At 44.6% G+C, this 20,008-nt stretch overlaps 1 protein-coding gene across 1 annotated transcript; it reads right to left on the reverse strand.

Moving 5' to 3' along the window:
• Positions 1-4,475: 4,475 nt before the first annotated feature.
• nudt19 (nudix (nucleoside diphosphate linked moiety X)-type motif 19) lies at positions 4,476-9,261 on the reverse strand. Its single transcript, XM_060053251.1, has 3 exons — positions 8,227-9,261; positions 7,523-7,730; positions 4,476-5,714 (listed from the first exon to the last, which is right to left on the reverse strand). The coding sequence occupies exons 1-3, from the start codon at positions 8,962-8,964 to the stop codon at positions 5,470-5,472; spliced, it is 1,191 nt and encodes a 396-aa protein (XP_059909234.1). The 5' UTR covers positions 8,965-9,261; the 3' UTR covers positions 4,476-5,469.
• Between the last annotated feature and the right edge of the window lie 10,747 nt (positions 9,262-20,008).

A 20,008-nucleotide genomic window follows, 5' to 3' on the forward strand; every position in this document is an offset into this window, starting at 1 on the left:
CTTTTTGACCCTCTCGGCAGCTCATAGACCGGAAGAAAATGGAAGCCTCCATGAAGCTTACCCGTCCTATGTAACCATATTGATATTAATTATTCTTCGCTCAGGAGGATAAGTGAGATTTTTGGCAGAGATCATTTTACACCAATGAGGACTTATTTATGAATGAATATGTTGATTTGAGGTAATAAATTACTCAAAATATTACATAGTGTCCCTTTAAGAAAAATACATTCGTTAATTATTTTTTTTAGTGAAGCCACAAGTTTTGCACATTATCCAAACAGAATACCTGAAATGTTGATATTTCAGCCCTTTCGGGTTAAAACAAGAGAAAAGGACAACCTAACAAGAGTGAAAAGTTTGGGTTAGGTGATTAAAGCCTGCCCTCATTAAACAGCATTTAGTGGCTGCATTCAACATGTGATAGATATATTTAAGTAATTAGGGAAATCTGCTAAACAAAGAAAAATCCCAACACTGCCAGTATTTAAAATTGTCTATATGAAAGCAACACCTAAATGCCTTTTATACATACAAGTCTCCAAATTTGTGTTTTCTGGTTATCTTAAAATTTGACCTCCATTATAGCCAACAGAAAAAAGGCTATAATGTCAGTTAGAAATGATTGAAGCATATCATATCTCTAACAGCTCTTCCATCTCGTGCATCAGCAGGGGGGTCAGGATTATTATCTGGATCATTGGGGGAAAGAGTAGGACCTTGTTCTCCTCTAATAGTGGCAATGTTGTGGAGAACCAAACATGCCACTATAATGTCACAAGCCCTTTCCGGGGTGACCCTGAGCCTACGAAGGCACTGGAACCGGGCCTTGAGTATGCCGATGGTCATCTCCACTCTGGCTCGTGTCCTGCAGTGAGCCAAGTTGTAGTGTTGCTGTGGGCCAGGCTCGGGGTCAGGGTCAGCAGATAGCGCTGGCAGGGGTACCCTCTGTCTCCGAGTAGATAACCATCAAACTCTCCTATGATAATACAAGATACACTTTATTGTTTCAGTTGTAATAGGAGGAAACAAAATATTGATCATAGGATATAACTATATACTGGATACATAAACTATATATATATAAACTCACCACGGGCAAATCTGGCACTCAGTGTAGACTCACGAAACATTCGTGAGTCATACACAGACCCAGGCCACTTCGCTTCCACATTATTTATCATGTGGGCTGCGTCACATATGATCTTCACAGTGGAGAACAGTAATTAGCTGTATAGTGAAGCATATTTCATTTGGAATGTTAAAGGCTACTATTTAGGCCTACCTGTACATTAATGCTGTGGACAGATTTCCTATTCACATAATCTCCTTCATTTATTGAAGGAGCTATGATAGGAATGCGAGTGCCATCTATGCAGCCAATCACACCTGGAAACACTAAAATATATCAAATTGACTGATTAGTCTCAAAGCTTTATGACATAAATGAATTACTGCTTAGACTGATACCTGCAATTCTGTGGAACTCTTCTTTGAGAAGTTTGGTGGGTCTGTGACTTGGGAACACTACAAACGTGCATAGTAGCCGTTTCAGTGCAAGTGTCACATTTCGGACAGCCCGACAGACAGTTTCCTTGGACACATGCTCTGCATCACCGACGTTATACAAAAAACTGCCGTTGGCAAAAAAACGAAGTGCAATACAAAGAATTTGCTCGGAACTGAGCGTGTCCACGATGTGTCATGTGAGTGATGCGAGGGCTGAGAATATTGTTTATATAAATTATTGATGATGCAGAGAAACGGAAACGCTCAAACAGGTAGCTACTCATCAGGGAATGATAAAACATCCAAGTATCTGCGCCTCGACATCAACTGGCTCTTCAATAAAAGGACACGCCATGTCTGCCACTGCCTTCAGTCTGCAGGCTTTAACTTAATTGAAGGAGAAACTCGGGGTTAGTTGAAGAAAACCTGCCAGCGAGCAGGTTAGGTTCACGGAGTATGTTGCCAGGGTAACTGACTCAGAGTAAAGCTGAACTGGCTTTGTGAAACTGAAAAACCAGAGTTTCCCTCATCTCAGGGTTAACTAACTCAGAGTTTTCACTAAACCTGCTTTCTGAAACGGGCCCCTGGTCCTCCGGGACATGGCCAGGGCCAGATGCCTTATCAGTGCTGAGAGTGCGTCTGTTTTCGTGTTATTCATATATCCCCTTTTTGTATTATACTCACCCCAACCCTTTGGTTCGACGAGAAGAGGGTTCGACAGCCAAGGAACAAGTCATCGACCACCGGGTCCACTATAGATTATTCAACCTAAGTCTGTATCTTGCTGTATTACATCCTGGAATAAACCATCTATTCAACCCTCTGATCCAACCTGTCAAGTTGCTTTGATTTCGACTTCAAGAATTAGTACTACGACTGAAAATACACAACGCAGAGTCTGTCCGAACAGTTTAGAAATAAGCTGAAATCTAACATTTGGTACCGTGACACCATCTTGAAGAGAGGAGTGAGAAGACGATTGCCTCTGAAGATTGCCCTGTGATCGAGAAGACCGCGCACCCTGCCTGGGAAGACGTCTGATCTACCACAAGCCTCCATTGCCACAACCTCCAGATGGCTTACGACCTACGGCAACGCCTCGAATACTGCAAGCCAACAAATTGGCTCTTGCACACCAGACACGCATTTTGCTTTATTTGAGGTTTTCAAGCATCTTAAAATACCCAAATCATCGCTCCAATACACAAGTCAGCTAATGGCCTACAAGGAAATGCTGAAGCTAGTGTTAGTGATGGCGATAGAAATGGACAAGCTTGCGTGTACAAATATGAAACTAGAATTGCAAGGTTCACAGCCCAGTTGCATAAGTGGTCACAACCGTTGGATTGTAAGCAAGGGTAAAAAAAAAAAAAAACTTCCCACAAACTAGTCAACATGGTCAATTGAAAGCCTGTACCTGGAATAGTCAAATGCAGCTTTACTGCGGATGAATTAAGCCAAATTGCATAAACATCCAATGGTAAACAGTATACAAATGCAATCAAGGTTGCACTCACACTAGGCCATCTGGCCGTGACCGTCGCAACTGTGGCCTGGCCACGGTAGGCTCTTGTACATACGCCATCACGTCGCTAGCATCCAAACAATTCTACCAAACCTTAACCAACTAGTGAAAAATGGAACAAAACTTTAGCACACACCCAGTGACTAATCACCTTGTCCAGGGGTGTTCCAACGTGGTTTACCAGAGGGCCTTGTGGACTTAAAGTAAGCCACACATTTGACAGAGACAGCACGGAATGACGTTAAACTAAGCTAATCTACAGGTTACTAGTGCTAGTGCAATTACATGAGCATTTTGCACAATATTTGTACTCCAATGCTACGTAAAGCAGGCTTCTTCAGAAACCCGTAGCCTGCTACATTGAAGGCCAACTGTAACAAATCCTGACCAAGACCGAAAGATGGCTCTGGAAGCCACTACGGCCCACGCAGCAGATTACTGCATGGACCGTGGTGGCTTCCAGATCAACCCTTCGGTGGACCATTCATGCACATGTATTCCGAGGATGTTTTGAAGACACTGGAGTCCCATGGCACTAGATTCCTTTGAAGACTAAATTGGTATGGGGGGGCCCAAAGGGGGCCCCCCCATAGATCTTGTCAGTCATCTAACACCTGTTAAGAAAAACACACAGCACAAGATACAAATCAGCAAAGCTAGGTTAACAAACAGCGGCGACATGCATGTCAAGGTGCAAAGAGCAGGGATACTGATGGCTTGTGTCTGAGGAGACAGCCCAAAAACATCAACATTTAATAAAGGAAAATAACTTTTACTCACTGCGGTGGTCTGTTTCGAAGTGCCATGTTGGTAGCAATATTTGTCTGGGCTGTTCAGTCAAATGCCCACAAAAACAAACACGCAACAACGCATACTTTCAGTTTGTATAAAGTGACAATAGTGATCTGCAATCTAGATCGAAAACTTTCAACCCTCACTAAACTCAACCTCGATTGACACAGGCCGATGCGAAAAGTAAACCAAACCCATTGTGTTCACCTTATAAAGGGGTGCATGACAGGTGATCTAAATTAAGAGCTAATCAGAAAGAACACACTGATCAGCCATGAGTGAGACGTTCAAAACGAGGACGAGGATTTAACGGAATTGTTACCATTCAAATTCAAATTTCTTTATTATTGGATAGCGTATGATATCAATGATTTGGGCTTTGAGTAGGCCTATATTTCTTAAATATATTTCTTACATTTTTTCACCCCTTCGAATATGAAATCTATAATCTCAGCCTCTCTATAATTTGCCCAACACATATTTTATTGTTCAAAAAAAACAACATCCTTATTTTGCCATTCATATTGAATCTTTACTGTCTTTCATTGTACAACACAATCATCTAATAATTATTCATAACGCTCTTCCATCTCCTTGGCTGCATTAAGACGAGGCTCGGGTCAGAGCAAAGATCGGGATCTACACATGATAAGGGATAAAGTTATTTATTAGAATAAAGTAAGTATCATGAAATCTGTAAAGGGATTAGTGTAGCGTATGGAAGATTAGAAAATGTGCGATTATATGGTTTGGACAGAAAACCAGTACCAAAATCACAAGGACCGACCGAGCCAGAACGGAGGAAACTTATAAAGGCCTCCACACACCGGCGCCGCAGCGTCGCGTCAAAAAGTCTGCCCCCATTATTCCGGGTGTACTAGCCCACACCGGCGCCGACTAGACACGCGGCAGCGTTCCGCGCCGCGCCGCCCAACTACTCTTCGAGACAATGTTCTATTTCCGAGCGTCGCCGCCCCTGAAAAAGCGCTTTGTAAAAGCTGATTTGTACATCCCGGGTCCCGTAGGCACCTCCATATCTACCCCTCACCACTAGATGTCGCCCTCTTTCGTTTGTGATAAACAATTACGAGAATGGACGATGAGAGACTGGTCGTCGAGGTGGAAAAATGTGTCGAATTGTATGACCAAAGTTCCCGTCAGGTCGGATATCGTCAGCGCAAATGCCGGTCCGCAAGCTGCACTGAGAATATCTGACCAGCAGATAGTGCTACAGAACACGAATGTAAATGGTGAGCTATATATATATATATATATATATATATATATATATATATATATATATATATATATATATATATATATATATATACAATTATTGGTATAAATAAAATATTAACATCATGTTAATACATGTAACATATGATTAGAACATTTAAAAACCACTCAAACTCCAGTCCCTCAAACAGACTAAGAACAGAGTAAAAAAAAAAATCAGGAGTAGAAGCAGAAAATGATCTGCTAGTTTGGCTTAGCTTCATAGCAATTGAGGCCTCATTTTTCAACTGATCTGTTGATTAGAAAGCTGATCATCAGCATCTGGAACTTGATGATCTCTGTTCTTTATTGCGATGGAGGACATTAATCAGAGTTCAAATAATATAGACAAGAGATTCGGTTAAAGGTTAATGGTTACTCGTGGTGTCGTCTTTGAGTTCACTGGGGTCCTGGGGTGCCGGGACAGGGAGGGGAGAGAGGTGTTTGTATTTGGGGGTGATGGAGATCTGGGCCAAAGTGCTGTAGGCGTCCTGTAAGACTAAGCGGTGGAGGCCCGTCTCCACCGCCCCAACACCCCCCAGCCCAGGGTCTGTCCGCATTGTGGAGCCCGGGGTCTGTGTGGAGGTCTCCGTCTCTGGATACAGCTCGTCTCCTGAGCACAAGGGACGGATCAGATAAACAATCAAGTAGGTCGGATCTCGGCCGTCATCCAGTTCATTGGCACACATCTTCTGAGGTCCCCAGTCTACCAGGCATTCTGCTCTATCATTTGTTTGGTTGAGCTTGTACCGTGCATACATGCATAACATGTCACTTGACGCAATTCTGACGCAAAACTCAAGATCCCTTTATGGATTGACTAATTGGCAACATAATGTCTACGCAAAATATACAAAATGTCTGACCATGCATGGACAGCAAGTACAGATGTAGGTCATAGAGACGGAGATAGGCGTAAGACAATGAATACAGAGACCAATCATGAAGAGACAGGTCATAAAGAAGCAGGTCATGAAGGAGAAGGTCGGGGTCAGACAGTGAATAAAGAACAGGTCATTAAGGAGCAGGTCGGGGTCAGACAGTGAATAAAGAACAGGTCATTAAGGAGCAGGTCGGGGTCAGACAGTGAATAAAGAACAGGTCATTAAGGAGCAGGTAGGGGTCAGACAGTGAATAAAGAACAGGTCATTAAGGAGCAGGTAGGGGTCAGACAGTGAATAAAGAACAGGTCATTAAGGAGCAGGTAGGGGTCAGACAGTGAATAAAGAACAGGTCATTAAGGAGCAGGTAGGGGTCAGACAGTGAATAAAGAACAGGTCATTAAGGAGCAGGTAGGGGTCATACAGTGAATAAAGAACAGGTCATTAAGGAGCAGGTCAGGGTCAGGCAGTGAATAAAGAACAGGTCATTAAGGAGCAGGTCGGGGTCATACAGTGAATAAAGAAGCAGGTCATGAAGGAGCAGGTCGGGGTCAGGCAGTGAATAAAGAACAGGTCATTAAGGAGCAGGTCGGGGTCAGACAGTGAATAAAGAACAGGTCATTAAGGAGCAGGTAGGGGTCAGACAGTGAATAAAGAACAGGTCATTAAGGAGCCGGTTGGGGTCAGACAGTGAATAAAGAACAGGTCATTAAGGAGCAGGTCGGGGTCAGGCAGTGAATAAAGAACAGGTCATTAAGGAGCAGGTAGGGGTCAGACAGTGAATAAAGAAGCAGGTCATGAAGGAGCAGGTAGGGGTCAGACAGTGAATAAAGAACAGGTCATTAAGGAGCAGGTAGGGGTCAGACAGTGAATAAAGAACAGGTCATTAAGGAGCAGGTCGGGGTCAGACAGTGAATAAAGAACAGGTCATTAAGGAGCAGGTAGGGGTCAGACAGTGAATAAAGAACAGGTCATGAAGGAGCAGGTCGGGGTCAGACAGTGAATAAAGAACAGGTCATGAAGGAGCAGGTTGGGGTCAGACAGTGAATAAAGAACAGGTCATTAAGGAGCAGGTAGGGGTCAGACAGTGAATAAAGAACAGGTCATTAAGGAGCAGGTCGGGGTCAGACAGTGAATAAAGAACAGGTCATTAAGGAGCCGGTTGGGGTCAGACAGTGAATAAAGAACAGGTCATTAAGGAGCAGGTTGGGGTCAGACAGTGAATAAAGAACAGGTCATTAAGGAGCAGGTCGGGGTCAGACAGTGAATAAAGAACAGGTCATTAAGGAGCAGGTAGGGGTCAGACAGTGAATAAAGAACAGGTCATTAAGGAGCAGGTAGGGGTCAGACAGTGAATAAAGAACAGGTCATTAAGGAGCAGGTCGGGGTCAGACAGTGAATAAAGAACAGGTCATTAAGGAGCCGGTTGGGGTCAAACAGTGAATAAAGAACAGGTCATGAAGGAGCAGGTCGGGGTCAGACAGTGAATAAATAGACGGGTCATTTAGGAGCGGTATAGGGGTGCATGAGTATTAGCTACCAGGTAGCAGGCTGAGTAGCTCGGTGTCTGTCTTTAGCACTACAGGGAGCCAGTGCTCACAGCCCTCCTGAGAGCGCTGGCTGGCGAACGTGTGCAGCTCGCTCAGCGACGGGTAGTGACACAAACGGCTCAGCTCGTAGAACTGCGGCGGAGCGATCCACATCTCCTTGGCCCTGTAGCTGTGGAGCACCTCTGGGGGCGTCGCCCACTGAAACACCGAGAGCGATCATTGACTTCATAAACGTAGACTTTAGCGAGGTGACAAAACAATCAAAGCAATGCAACAATTAATTATTCTTGAAATTCGGCCTGTATTGAAGAAATACCTCCCTCACAAACTGAAGTGAGATTTATCTCCAATGTAATTAAGTTATAAGTAGGTTATGCACCTCTTGAGAGCCTTACATTTCTCATTTCTAGAGCTAGTCTGCACCGTCCAGTATTTGATTGCATTTAGAAACTTGGGTCATGTAAAGGCCGGCTACATACGGATTATTTTAGCTGCTCCAATGATTATTGCATGCTTTTAATGTTCAAAGCCTAAATTGCTTTGCATAGTTTATTTATAGTACACATGTAACGTATGCTGGGGATCATATATATTATTAGTTACTATCATTTCTTCAGCTATTAGTATTTTAATATCATTTATTTTCATTTGCATTGTTGCGCCAACAACGGTACAAATTAACTATAAATATCACCTTAATGTGTACGATCTCCTTATCATCTTGAACGGTGAACGGGACATCCGACAAACAGCAGATGTAGAAGGCAGTGTCGTATCGATTCCCGGTTCTTGCCGTAGGCGTCAGCCAGTTACCCCACTCATGCAGAGCCCAGATGTTGGGCATCAGCTCCAGTTCCTGACACATCTTAATAAAGTTTGCAGGGTTTTCATTCACCAGAGCCCTCCATCGGGTCAGAATAGTCCGGTCGCAGATGTCGGTTACTTGCGTCAGACCTGCGGGTAAATCGGGCGGATGGTCACCTATGTGTTCCGCGGACCTTAACACGTCCATCTCCTTCCGTTTGGGAACGACAAGGAGGACCCCGCACTCCTCGAAGGTCTCCCTCAAGGCGCAGATCCGGAAGGCGACGTCTCCAGGGATAGGGGAGCCCAGCTCCCGCCGGTCCATGGCGAACATGGGAGGTCTGGTCTCCGCCGGCTGCTTCACGACCCCCAGCCCCAGGTTGGGCTTGTGTCTGAAGGCGTGGAAGACACCGAGCCACTCGCTGCAGAAGTCTGACGGATCGGCCATCCCTCCCGGGAACACGTAGGCTTCGGGCATGAAGCGGCTCTGGGTGCTCCGTTTAAGTAGCAAAACCTTGTGGTTCCAGCAGGCAGCTCCCCATGACCTACTCGGGCTGGAGGAGCACTTTGTCCCGGCAGCGAGGATAAGGGTCGACGCCTCCTTCCAGTGTTTATGCACGGTGTTCATGGTGTTTGGAGCATTGGGTGGAGGCTGGAGGACTTTGTTGCAGTTACAAGTTGTTTGTTGTTGTTGTTTGCAGTCAGCTGTCAACTCGTACCATACATAGAGGACCTGTGTGTGCGTTCTGGACGCAATGATAACGCGTCACAAGTCGCGCAATGACGCAATCTCTTGACATATCAGCAGAACGAACTAAAATAAAAGATACAAATGAATGTAAAATTGAATAATCACGTACTTTATAAACTGGCTATTAATCGAAACACAGTTGTAAGGCAGAGGAGTTAATCAACAAATGACGAGACGTGTGATCAGGCTGCGATTATCTACCTGACCGCGGGCGGATGCCCATACCATGACAGAGATATCTGTTATGATCAGTCAGATCAGATGCATGTAACATGAGCGAAACACAAAGCAGAGAAAATGCAAAAAAATAAGAATATCATTTCAGATCAAGTAAAAAGCTCTTTCTACTTCTGCCTAATTGAGTGTCTTTAAAATGACATTCGGAACACTCTCCTCTCTCTCTTCACTTGTAGTCTACAATACAGTTTATAGGCATATTATAGGCATTAATTAAGCATAATTTTTTTTCAATTCTGTCTATTTGATAAGGTGAACTGTGTACCCGGTTCTTTATTAACCTATTATACCAGAGGTTCACATGCCTCATCACCACTAGAGGGCGCCCTCCCCCCCCTCTAGTTGAGCCAATCATAATAAAGTGTGAATTAAGGTACCAGTTGTTGTTTTTATTTGTGTTCTGCCAGTGTAGAACTACTACAAAAACCTACGATGGCGCCCTCTGTGTTCTACGCTGGTGACTTGGAGACCTCTGGCAAACAGACAGCTTTACTTTAATTTGACTAAAAGGTATGGGAGGTCTGTCTTACGTATAAACTCTTTTATCCACACATCAGACATTAAAAATCCACAACCCTGAAGACAAAAGGCCGAGGCAATCCTCTCTAGGTTCATGAAACGAAGACATGGTTCTGTTTTCTGCCACTAGGGGGAGGGGGATCGCCCTTTAGGGTAGAGGATTAGAACACAATGTACAGAACATGATGTGCTGCCCACCCCAGTTCCTCCTCCTGTTACCACACGGGGCTAGTGATAATACACACATCACATGTGCGTGTACATGCACTCTCTGCAGTCCTCTGTTCTATGGCCATACAGCTGTAGGCGCCACCATGAAGCTCTCTCTCTCGCACGCGCACACACACACACACACACACACACACACACAGAGTGGAGCCTCGGGCATGGTGGCTAGTTTATTAAGACTCCCAGCTCCAGGGTACGATCCCTGATGTCCACAGTCTAACAGGCATTACTGATTAAGATGCCTTTACCCCTACCTGCTCCTTTATTAAGGTACTGGTATTAACTCTGTAACCCCTACCAGTTCGTTAATGAGGAGGCTCTGCATTCACTGTCCAACCCCTACCTGCTACTTGAGGGATGTGTACACCCCCTGTTGGAGTGTGTGTGGATGATGGCTGGTTTAAGCAGCCTCACCTGGCCGCGTCTGATTTGACTCTGGGGTGGGGTGGGGCGAGGCTGCACACCTGGTGCACATTGAGTAAGCAGTGTTCATAGGTCAAACAAGCAATCGCCACACACACTCTGGGAGTTCTCCTAGATGACAACATGTATCATGTGACCAGGCCGTGTATAATATGCATCAAACTATAGTCACCTAGGTGGAGCGTGGCTGCCCCATAGGTGCCATGACGCAGGGACGTTGCTTCACCCCCGTTTCAAAATATGATGGTAGGAATAAAAGAAAAAATTTACACATTGGGTTTCGTAGGGGCAGGTGCATTGGGCGTTATCAAATCATGTCAAAACTCATGTCACATGCAAAAATGTACAGCCAATGGAAAAACACGACTCTGGAAAAAACTTCCAGATTTCTTATTTTACAGAAATAAATTCTTGTGTTTAGTATACCCTTTAATGACCGGTCCCTACAGTCACTGTGATAATAAAACAAACACGCGTCGGCACACTGCATCCAGCGGGGGAGCTGGTGCGCAGAATATAGGAGTAGCAAAATGGTGGTCTTCAGAGGTCGACCCCACAGTGGACCACCCCTCCTGACCTCTGAACCCCTGAGCACTAATTCTGGACCAGAGTCATTTTAGGTAAGGTGATCAACACCACAGCTCTTTGACATTTGGCCAACAACCCAGGATCCCCCGGCCCCTAGCAGGTTTCAATATGAATGACCATGTACTATGATGTCCCCACCCGTCCATATCGCTCTAATCTCTCACCACCTCCTGCTACCTATTTCTGTCTGATCATTTAATCGTCCTATCGTCTCTCCGACGCCCTGCTGTGTGTTGGACCACGAAGCGGCTTCTTTCGCCGTCACCTGATGTATCTCATACCGTGGACCATCTGATGTTCCTTTAAATAGACGTCCCTTGGAACCAGAGTAACGCTATAACTCACTCGGGACCTACATCTTCACCAGTGCATCGTTGGTCAATGATCTGCCCCAATGCAAAATAGTCGTTCGTTTTAAAGAGCTTCGCCTAGTCTCAGCTCCATGCCTGTTGTTGACAGATTTTGATCTCTACTGGTTGCTCCATGATAACTTCTGGGCGCTACTGGTTTCTAACAGATTCTGGGTTCCATCCCCAATGTCCTACAATGTGTCTACGTGTGTAGGCATCCTAGACAATGATGCCCTACCTGTTGCATATAGAGTTGGTTCAGGATTTCAATTCAATTAAGTTCAATTTTATTTGTCAAGCCCTTAATCACCATTACAGTCTCAAAGGGCTTAACAGGACAAATATATATGACACCCCCTTTACCTAAGCCCCCACAAGGGCAAGAAAAAGCTCCCTTAAATCTGCAAGGAAGAAATCTTGAGAAGAAACACATAGTAGGGGGATTCCTCCTTCCAGGGATGGTCAGGAGTGCAATGGGTGCCATGATTGACATACAGGTACAATACACGAAAAACATACTAAATTGATGATGCGTTGCTGGCTGGTCTACCATGAGGAGGGTCCAGGCATCCAGTCGCAGTCAACGCAGCACGCTTTGGCCTTGTCGGCCTTTGCTGGACCACACAGAGGATCGCTGAACCATATTGGTTCAGTGATCTCACAGGCAGCCTCGCCTCTCTCCATACGCAGAGTACGCAGAGTGCGTAGGGCACCAAGTACCTGGGGGGGCACCAAAAATTAAGGTTTCTAAAAAAAATAATATATATATATATATATTACATTATTGAATTACAAAAATATATAAATTACTTATGAAGAGGCCCACCGTTGTTTTTTCTTAATTGTATATCCTATCACTCGGGGCCGGTGCCCAGGGCACAATTTAATGTTGAGTCGCCCTAGGGCACCGAAACGGTCCGTGCCGGCCCTGCGCTCAGGTACCCGCTGAAGTAAACCCCCAGGGGCCCAGTTGCCCTTCTCTTATTACACCTTCTATTTACGTGTGTATATGTTTTTACAGTTACTCCACTACTTTTTTGTTTTGTTGGTCTTCCTGGCTGTGTGCAACGATACAGGTTCCCAGCGTAACAACACAACTGGTTGAACCTCCCACGAAAAGCTGGCAGGATAGCAAGTTTGCATTTGTCTGTGTTTGTTGTCTGGTTTGTTATTCACCGAAACCCTTTGTTGGTCAAACCCATATTTACAGAGAAGGAACTTATCCAGCTCGGAACGCAACGTATCAAGAGTGATGAAGAAATGGCTCCCCAGCTGGTTTGGGCAGATGCAACATCGGCCAGAGCCACTGGACTCTGGCGGTGCAATTCTGGGGTATGCCAGCGTAGGGCAACAGGTGTGTACATGTAGAGTATCCGTGCCTTAACGAGCTCGTTTGTGAGGCTCGACGACTTGAACTTGCATGAGTGCAAAAGTACAAAATTGTGATGGAGCAACTGCTTGTAAAGTGCTTGCTTTTGGATTCGCCCTTGGAACATAGTTTATTACACATACCAATCGGCACTGTTCATCGGTGGCACAACAGGGGAGGGGGGCAGGAGCCCAACGTTTCTTGGTCTGCACTTTTCCGATGATCTCACCTGGTCTCACCACCAACTCCGCAGCCAAAAGGAACCGTACCCCCTACAATTTCTGCCTGTGTTCGGACCTTGGTATGCAGAACGACATTTCGTTCAGCCGTATACTATCTATGTGGATGAATGACAAAGAAAAGGCCTTTTTGGAAAAGAAAGCCGAACTGATCCTTTAATGACATGCATCTAAGATGAATCACTGTCAAGACACTTGGGATATAGGTTTTTGCAAAAACAAAACAGTGTCACAGAATATCTGATATAGGCCTACTCCTGTTCCTGTTTTTGATCGACTGACATTAATAGACTTCCCTCTTAAAGTCACAAAGCCAAAAGCCAACACCTCATAACCACCTAAACAAACTATTCCAACGAGGCTTCTGAAGTGGGTCAGAGGGCAGGGGTCGTTTTTTTTTTATCGTTCAAAGCTAACCACCAAGACAATCACAATAGAGCTTAAAAAAAATCAAAAGCAATGTTGTACACGGCCACTCCTGCAAGCTGCTGGGATCAGTGTTGTATATTTATAAAGATGAATGTCACATATATCATAACGTGTTCCCTCGTTAAACGTCTGCAGTTGGATAACACCCGTCTCGGTTAGGGCTAGCATGTATTTTTTATAACATCCAATCATGTGAGAGTGGATATGGATGCGGTCTGTATTCTGCGGTTCTGTGCTATTCTGCAGTATTATGACTGAGGTATGTATTCTGGATACTTTGTTCTGGTAGGTGGCAAAGGAAACGGCTGCACCCGCACCAGAGATGGAACTCGTAAAACTCTGGGACACTCGTAAAGCTGTCACCAGCCCAAATACGCATAATAAGCAACTCACGCAACTTGTGTTTGAGAAAATGCATGTATGTGTAGTTTACAAAAAAACGAAACATTCACTTCACTTTTACATGGAGGAAAAAAATTAAAATAATAATAATAATAATAATAATAATAATAATAATTATATATATATATATATATATATATATATATATGAAATATTAAATAAGAACTAGAACATACCATAATAAAACATATAGGGGGGATCCATATCGAGATACACTTGCTGGAATTATTCCCTATTGCTAAATAAATAATTTATAATGCATAATTCATAAAGTCAAGATCGATATTATAATAATATCATTTTTATTCCCTTTTTTTTAAGAAAAAGAATTCCAGATTGAAAAATAATCACGCTGTCCAGCTTCTTATCAGATGGATGGTACGGTCTGATTAGTATGGGCAGTATTCACAACGTGAGCCCCCCCACACGCGATTGTGATGTCTCGTTTTACGATGGTCCTGTTGTGCATCATGATGTCACAGCGCAATGCTTGCCTCCCTTCTGGAAGCATATCAGCATAACCGTGAAATTATTTGTCATTATGGGAAGACATTGTTGTGCTTGAAACTGCCACAGCGTTTCTCATGAGAGAAGTAGCAAGAAACTTGCCATTAGCCTAATAATAGCCTATTGTCTTATCAGGATAAGTGCGGTAGTAAATGCCGCGACCTCTAATCTTCAATCGACCAGCCAACATGTGTCGTTTCACTCGGGAACCTTGCAACAAGGTTACAAGATCTATTGAAACTAAAAGAAAGTAGGCCTAAATGTGTTTTGAACTAAATGTTGTCTTTCCCCATTATTTTTTTCTCAACGTGAACAATACCAAACAAGTTATTTTCTGGGAAGAACAAAGTGATCACACAAACCGTTTTCATACGTTGTGTGTGTGTGTGTGTGCGTGTGTGTGCTTGTGTGGGTGTGCGTGCGTGTGCGTCTCTGCTGGAGGTTGAGCTGCAGAATATCGAACTGGCTGCTCCAGGTTTCCATAGCATGTGTGCGCGTTTGTGTGTGTGTATTGTGTGCTGTGTGTGCTTTTTAAGCTGGCAAAGATACAACCAGCTGAGTAGCAAACATACAACTACCTAACCTAACGAGAAGAGTTGTTAAACCGGCTGACACAGCTAACTTACTAGCTGTGTATCTGCTAGCAAATATGCTCACCCAGGTACACAAATAAGGTCACTTCCAAATGTACAGGCAGGCTGACACGTGTACAGCTGTTGGAACCCAATGTATACATGCCAGTATGTATGCTTTAACGCACGCACGGCATGCTAAACTTTAGTTAATGTTTTCCTACATGGCACTGTTACAGATGTTTACCCTTAACTACACCAGTGTGTATGTGAAAGATATGCATGTCTGATATTCTATCCGCCAGTAGGAACAACAAAGGTCATGTTTTTGGTTGGATTAAAGGGATAGCTTTTGTTTGTTTGTTTATCTATTTGAATGTATTAATCAATTTGTTTCGTTAGTCGTTCTTTGTGCAATTATATTGTTGTTATTTTTTAGCTTGTTCTAGTGTTAGTTGTCAGTCAGAAACTATACAGCTCAGGCTTGAAAAACAAAAAACTTTATTCAGTGGTCAATGTCTTATTATGAACTTTCTTAACCATTCATAGGTCTTAACTTACACACACACACACAAGTATCAATTTGTGCACTCAATACATTCTAAACACAATCTCTCTCTCTCTCTCTCTCTCTCTCTCTCTCTCTCTCTCTCTCTCTCTCTCTCTCTCTCTCTCTCTCTCTCTCTCTCTCTCTCTCTCTCTCTCTCTCTCTCTCTCTCTCTCCCTCCCTCCCTCCCTCCCTCCCTCCCCCATATTTAAAGAGTGGAGGAGGATGTGTATGCTCCACGGGTTCGTTCCAGGGTGCTCCGGTTCCTCCCACACCACCAAAACTCGATGAGCACTCCTGCCTTGCCCAAAGGAAAGGGAAGGGCACAACACCTGGAGTTGGTTATCGCCCGGCTCACTGCTCACAGCACCTAGCATAGATAGACTGGGTTGGATGCAGATAATTATATTCCCTCTGGGGATTAATAGGAAATATTTGTCCAATAACCAATGATACCACAAGTAACGATATGTTTGAGCTCTTTCAACCAGTAGAACCACTTGTAAACCAAATAGATAGTTTTTTGGGGTCAAATACGGGTCTTGGGGGTGTTTAGAGGTGTGTGAGTGATATTTGGTGGTCACCTCACCACACCAACAACAAACACGAACCCAAACACACTATCAAAAACACCACAAACAACCCATCCCCAAACACACTGTCACAACCGCACCACCAACACAACACAAGCAGTGAGGGTTTGCAAGAGTAATCATGCGAGGGTCACTGTGTCATGGCCTCCAACTCCTAACAATGGTGGAAAAACAAGGCTCCGTGGGCCAGGGGAATGGCATGGTTTAAGGTTACAGGTGGGGGTGGGGGCCGACATACGAACGTGCTAACTGCGAGGCCCCTTAGGCCAGGTTGTGAATTATTTCAGCTACAGAAGTCAAAGAGTTCACAACGCCAGACCACTTATCAGGAACCAAAGGTACGCTACCTCAACCTTTTTCTCAACCTATTTTCCAGCATCATAGCGCCACAGCCTCTTTTCAAAATAAAAGCGCTGTTAAAGTATTTAGCAGAGAGAGAGAGAGAGAGAGGGGGAGAAGGGTGTGTGTGCTGTGAGAAAGGAAAGCAGATCTAAGGGATCATCTGAGGAAATGAAGGGATAAGAGACAACAAGGAAACCAGATGGAGGAGTGAGAGTGGAATCTCCGGCAGAATATTGGGTTCCATCATGGCTAGGGTTGCCAACCGTCCCGTAAAATACGGAATCGTCCCTTATTTGGCAATTAAATGTTGCGTCCCGTATTGAAGCAATACGGGACGCAATTTGTTCCGTATTTCCATAAATGTCCAATACACATGTCTGTCACACACACAAATTCTAAATCTAACAATAATGATCAAAACAAAACACAGGGAATACTACGGTCAGCAAAATTGTCGCGGCGGGATCTACGCAAGACCGGCTCCGGTCATCTGTGTGTCTGCGCATGCGTGTGGTGGTCACGGTTGCCTAGCGACAGACACCACACACCGGCGCTGCTCACAAAACCTGCGCCTTTTAAAAATGTCCGCTACACCCGATACTCCACCACGTCCTCAAAAGCGTAAACGCTTGCAGAAGTACGGACGTGAGTGGGAAGACGCACATCCTTGGCTGGACAGCGTCAGTGGAGATGTTTACAAGGCAAGTTGTAAAATATGTCGGCGAGTGTTTTCAGTGGCGCACGGTGGGCTGTCTGACATCAGACAGCATGCAACTGGACAGCATGCAACCTTCTTCTCTGCAATAATATCCTCTCTCTCTTTGAGGAAGTTGTAAAGAAGCTGGAGAGTGATGAAACCACCTGTGTTGAGTTATATTCCATCATGGAAAACTTCAAGCAAAAGCTCACACAGAGACGAGATTAACAGTTCTATGGCTACTTAACTAAATTGAAGCTGCAGCGTCTCCGTCCACTTGATGCTGACATGGCAAGGGCAGATTTTACTGCATTCCTCAACACAGCACTCTCATATGTTGAGAAATGGTTCAACTTTTCTGAAGACTACTGGTTGTTCTCACTGCAACCTCTCTCTCTGCACCATGGCACCATGACCTTTACTGACATTGAGAGGGTGACCACCAAGCTCAACCTCATCCATAAAGTCAACATGGATGAACTTTATGATGAATGCTCCACAGCAAAACCCATTCTGAAGAGGCTCAAAGAAGATGCTGAATATGAATGGAAGTCCAAAGGTGTGGCTGCCAGGTGGGTGGCTCTCTTTCGAGTAGCTGACCTGCCAAACATGCTGTCCATCACCAGACATATCCTGAGCATCCCAGCATCCACTGGATGTGTGGAAAGGATCTTCTCCAGAATGGCCAACAAATGGAGTGGGCCATTCCGTTTATTTAGTTTATATTTTAAAAGTTCATTGCTGCACACGCCACACAAAGAGATTTCATTCAAGATTTAATTGACTGCACTTTATAAGAGAATGTTATGTGGTAATAAAGCATTTCAAGATTTAAGTATGACTAATTCCTTTCTTGATCAACCCTTTACTAAAAACACCAGCACAAAATAAAACATACCACTGCTGCGGGCGCCCCGCCCCCCAGGAGTCGGGCCCGTGGTGGGCGTCCCTTATTTTAATTTCTGAAAGTTGGCAACCCTAATCATGGCTCATGCTATGTTTTGCTAGCTTGGCAACATTTTGGCCACAGTACTGTGCCATGTTGAGAACATACTTTAAAATGCTACTTAAAAGGAGTGTAGGTGAACATGGAAGCTCTCAAGGGCAGAACTTTGTCAGCAGATACAATGAGGGGGTCTGTTCAGATATGGGACAGCGGCCAGACTTCACCACCTTCACCGGCCTCCACAGTTCTGAAGCAAGCAGACCTTCTTTATGAACCAAACGCAAGCAGACTCTCCCTGTTCCTCTTTTGGTGTCAATACAATATAATAATATTGTATATATATACGGTACGGTTGTTGGCCTCCCGGCCTGAAGTGTAGAAGCTGTGGATCAATGACTCTGCCAAATACATACAGATTTAGCCGATGTTGAGCCCCCCCTTTTCCTGTCCAGCAGCAGACCCCACCTTCAGGTCCTCAGCTGGTGTTTTTATGTACTGTAACACTAGAGCTGCGGGCAAGACCCCAGAAACACCAGAGCTGCTGGCGGGGGTCTCCAGCACCAGCCCCATCAAAGCTCCATGATATGAACTATGATACAGAACCCCATTGGGGTCTCCCCGGTGCAGGTTCAAATCTTGCCAACAATGGTACAATTATAAGGGGATACGGGATAGTCTTGGGCTGATTACAAACAACTCTGGCCAATGCAGTCAAACCAGCATTTCCACGGTCAACATATAGGCATCTAAGAGCTGATTGGCCTAACCCTTATCTTCTCCTTAATGATGCAAATCTCAGTTCTCTGTCGGTTGTTTTGAATAAAAGCCTCTGATATCTGACTAACTACAGCCCCTGGAGAGGTACATTTGACTATGCGACTTCAGATTACAGTTGAATATGAAGAAGTTCCTTCAAAATCAAAGGGCATGTTTCCAAGTCGGAAGCTTCCAAAAAGTCTACAGAGTCAACACTTTATTCCTGGGCTCACGCAGAGATACCCCCCAAAAAACCCACAGTGCTTCCGCGGTTACACAACTCCTCTGCTTATTCTTCCATTATTGTTCCGTGCTTCGGGTCCCATGCTTGTTCAATTCTTATACCATGCTCAATGTAAATTCCTCACAAAACACAGTATATTAATGCACATGACAAGAACGGGTCTCTCCGTTACCTCCAATCATACCTGTTGTTATACAAATAGGTGTAACTCAGCGAATCCTGTTGGGTTACTGTCATTCAAATCCTGCCAATCACCAATCGCCTACTACACCATCTCTATGCTAAAGATATGGGGGGAGGGGGGGGGGGGTAATTAATTCAACTCAAAATTGACACAAGAAGGGCCATTTGATGTTGGAGACAGACAACTGGCAGGGGAGAGGATGAGAACAGGAGAAGAACAGGTGAAGACATAAATGAACTAAAGGTGTGGGACAGGTGTGGGGGGGCTGGCAGGAAGCGGTGTGAGGACAGGGAGTAGGTGGCATCAACTAAAAGTGCGGGGGAGCCCTGGCCTGTTGGTCTCTGGGGGATCTGTTGTTGGGCTGTGGGATAAGGGAAGGGCCAGTTGATGCTAATACCAACCCCTCAGTGGCTCCGGTGATCACAAGAACTAAAGGGCGTTAGAGGCCGACTTCTGCCTGGGAGGAGGATGAGAACAGGTTGATTGGAAACATAGGGAGGTAAAAACACTGGGGGTAAAAAGGTGGGAAAAGGCGTCTTCAACTAACAGTGTGGGTCAGAGACAAGGCTCTGGCAGTAAAGGGCAAAACAGCATGAGGCGAAACCATTTCTGTCTAATAATTAATGCAATCCTCAACAAATATATGACTACACGTGACTACGTTTAGTTGTCTGACAGTACTACAACTCTCTTACATGTTCAACAGAATGATGACCAGAGGAGAACTAATCTTTTCATCCCCTCATCTA

Source organism: Gadus macrocephalus, chromosome 6, assembly GCF_031168955.1.
Source record: "Gadus macrocephalus chromosome 6, ASM3116895v1".
Classification (NCBI taxonomy): domain Eukaryota; kingdom Metazoa; phylum Chordata; class Actinopteri; order Gadiformes; family Gadidae; genus Gadus; species Gadus macrocephalus.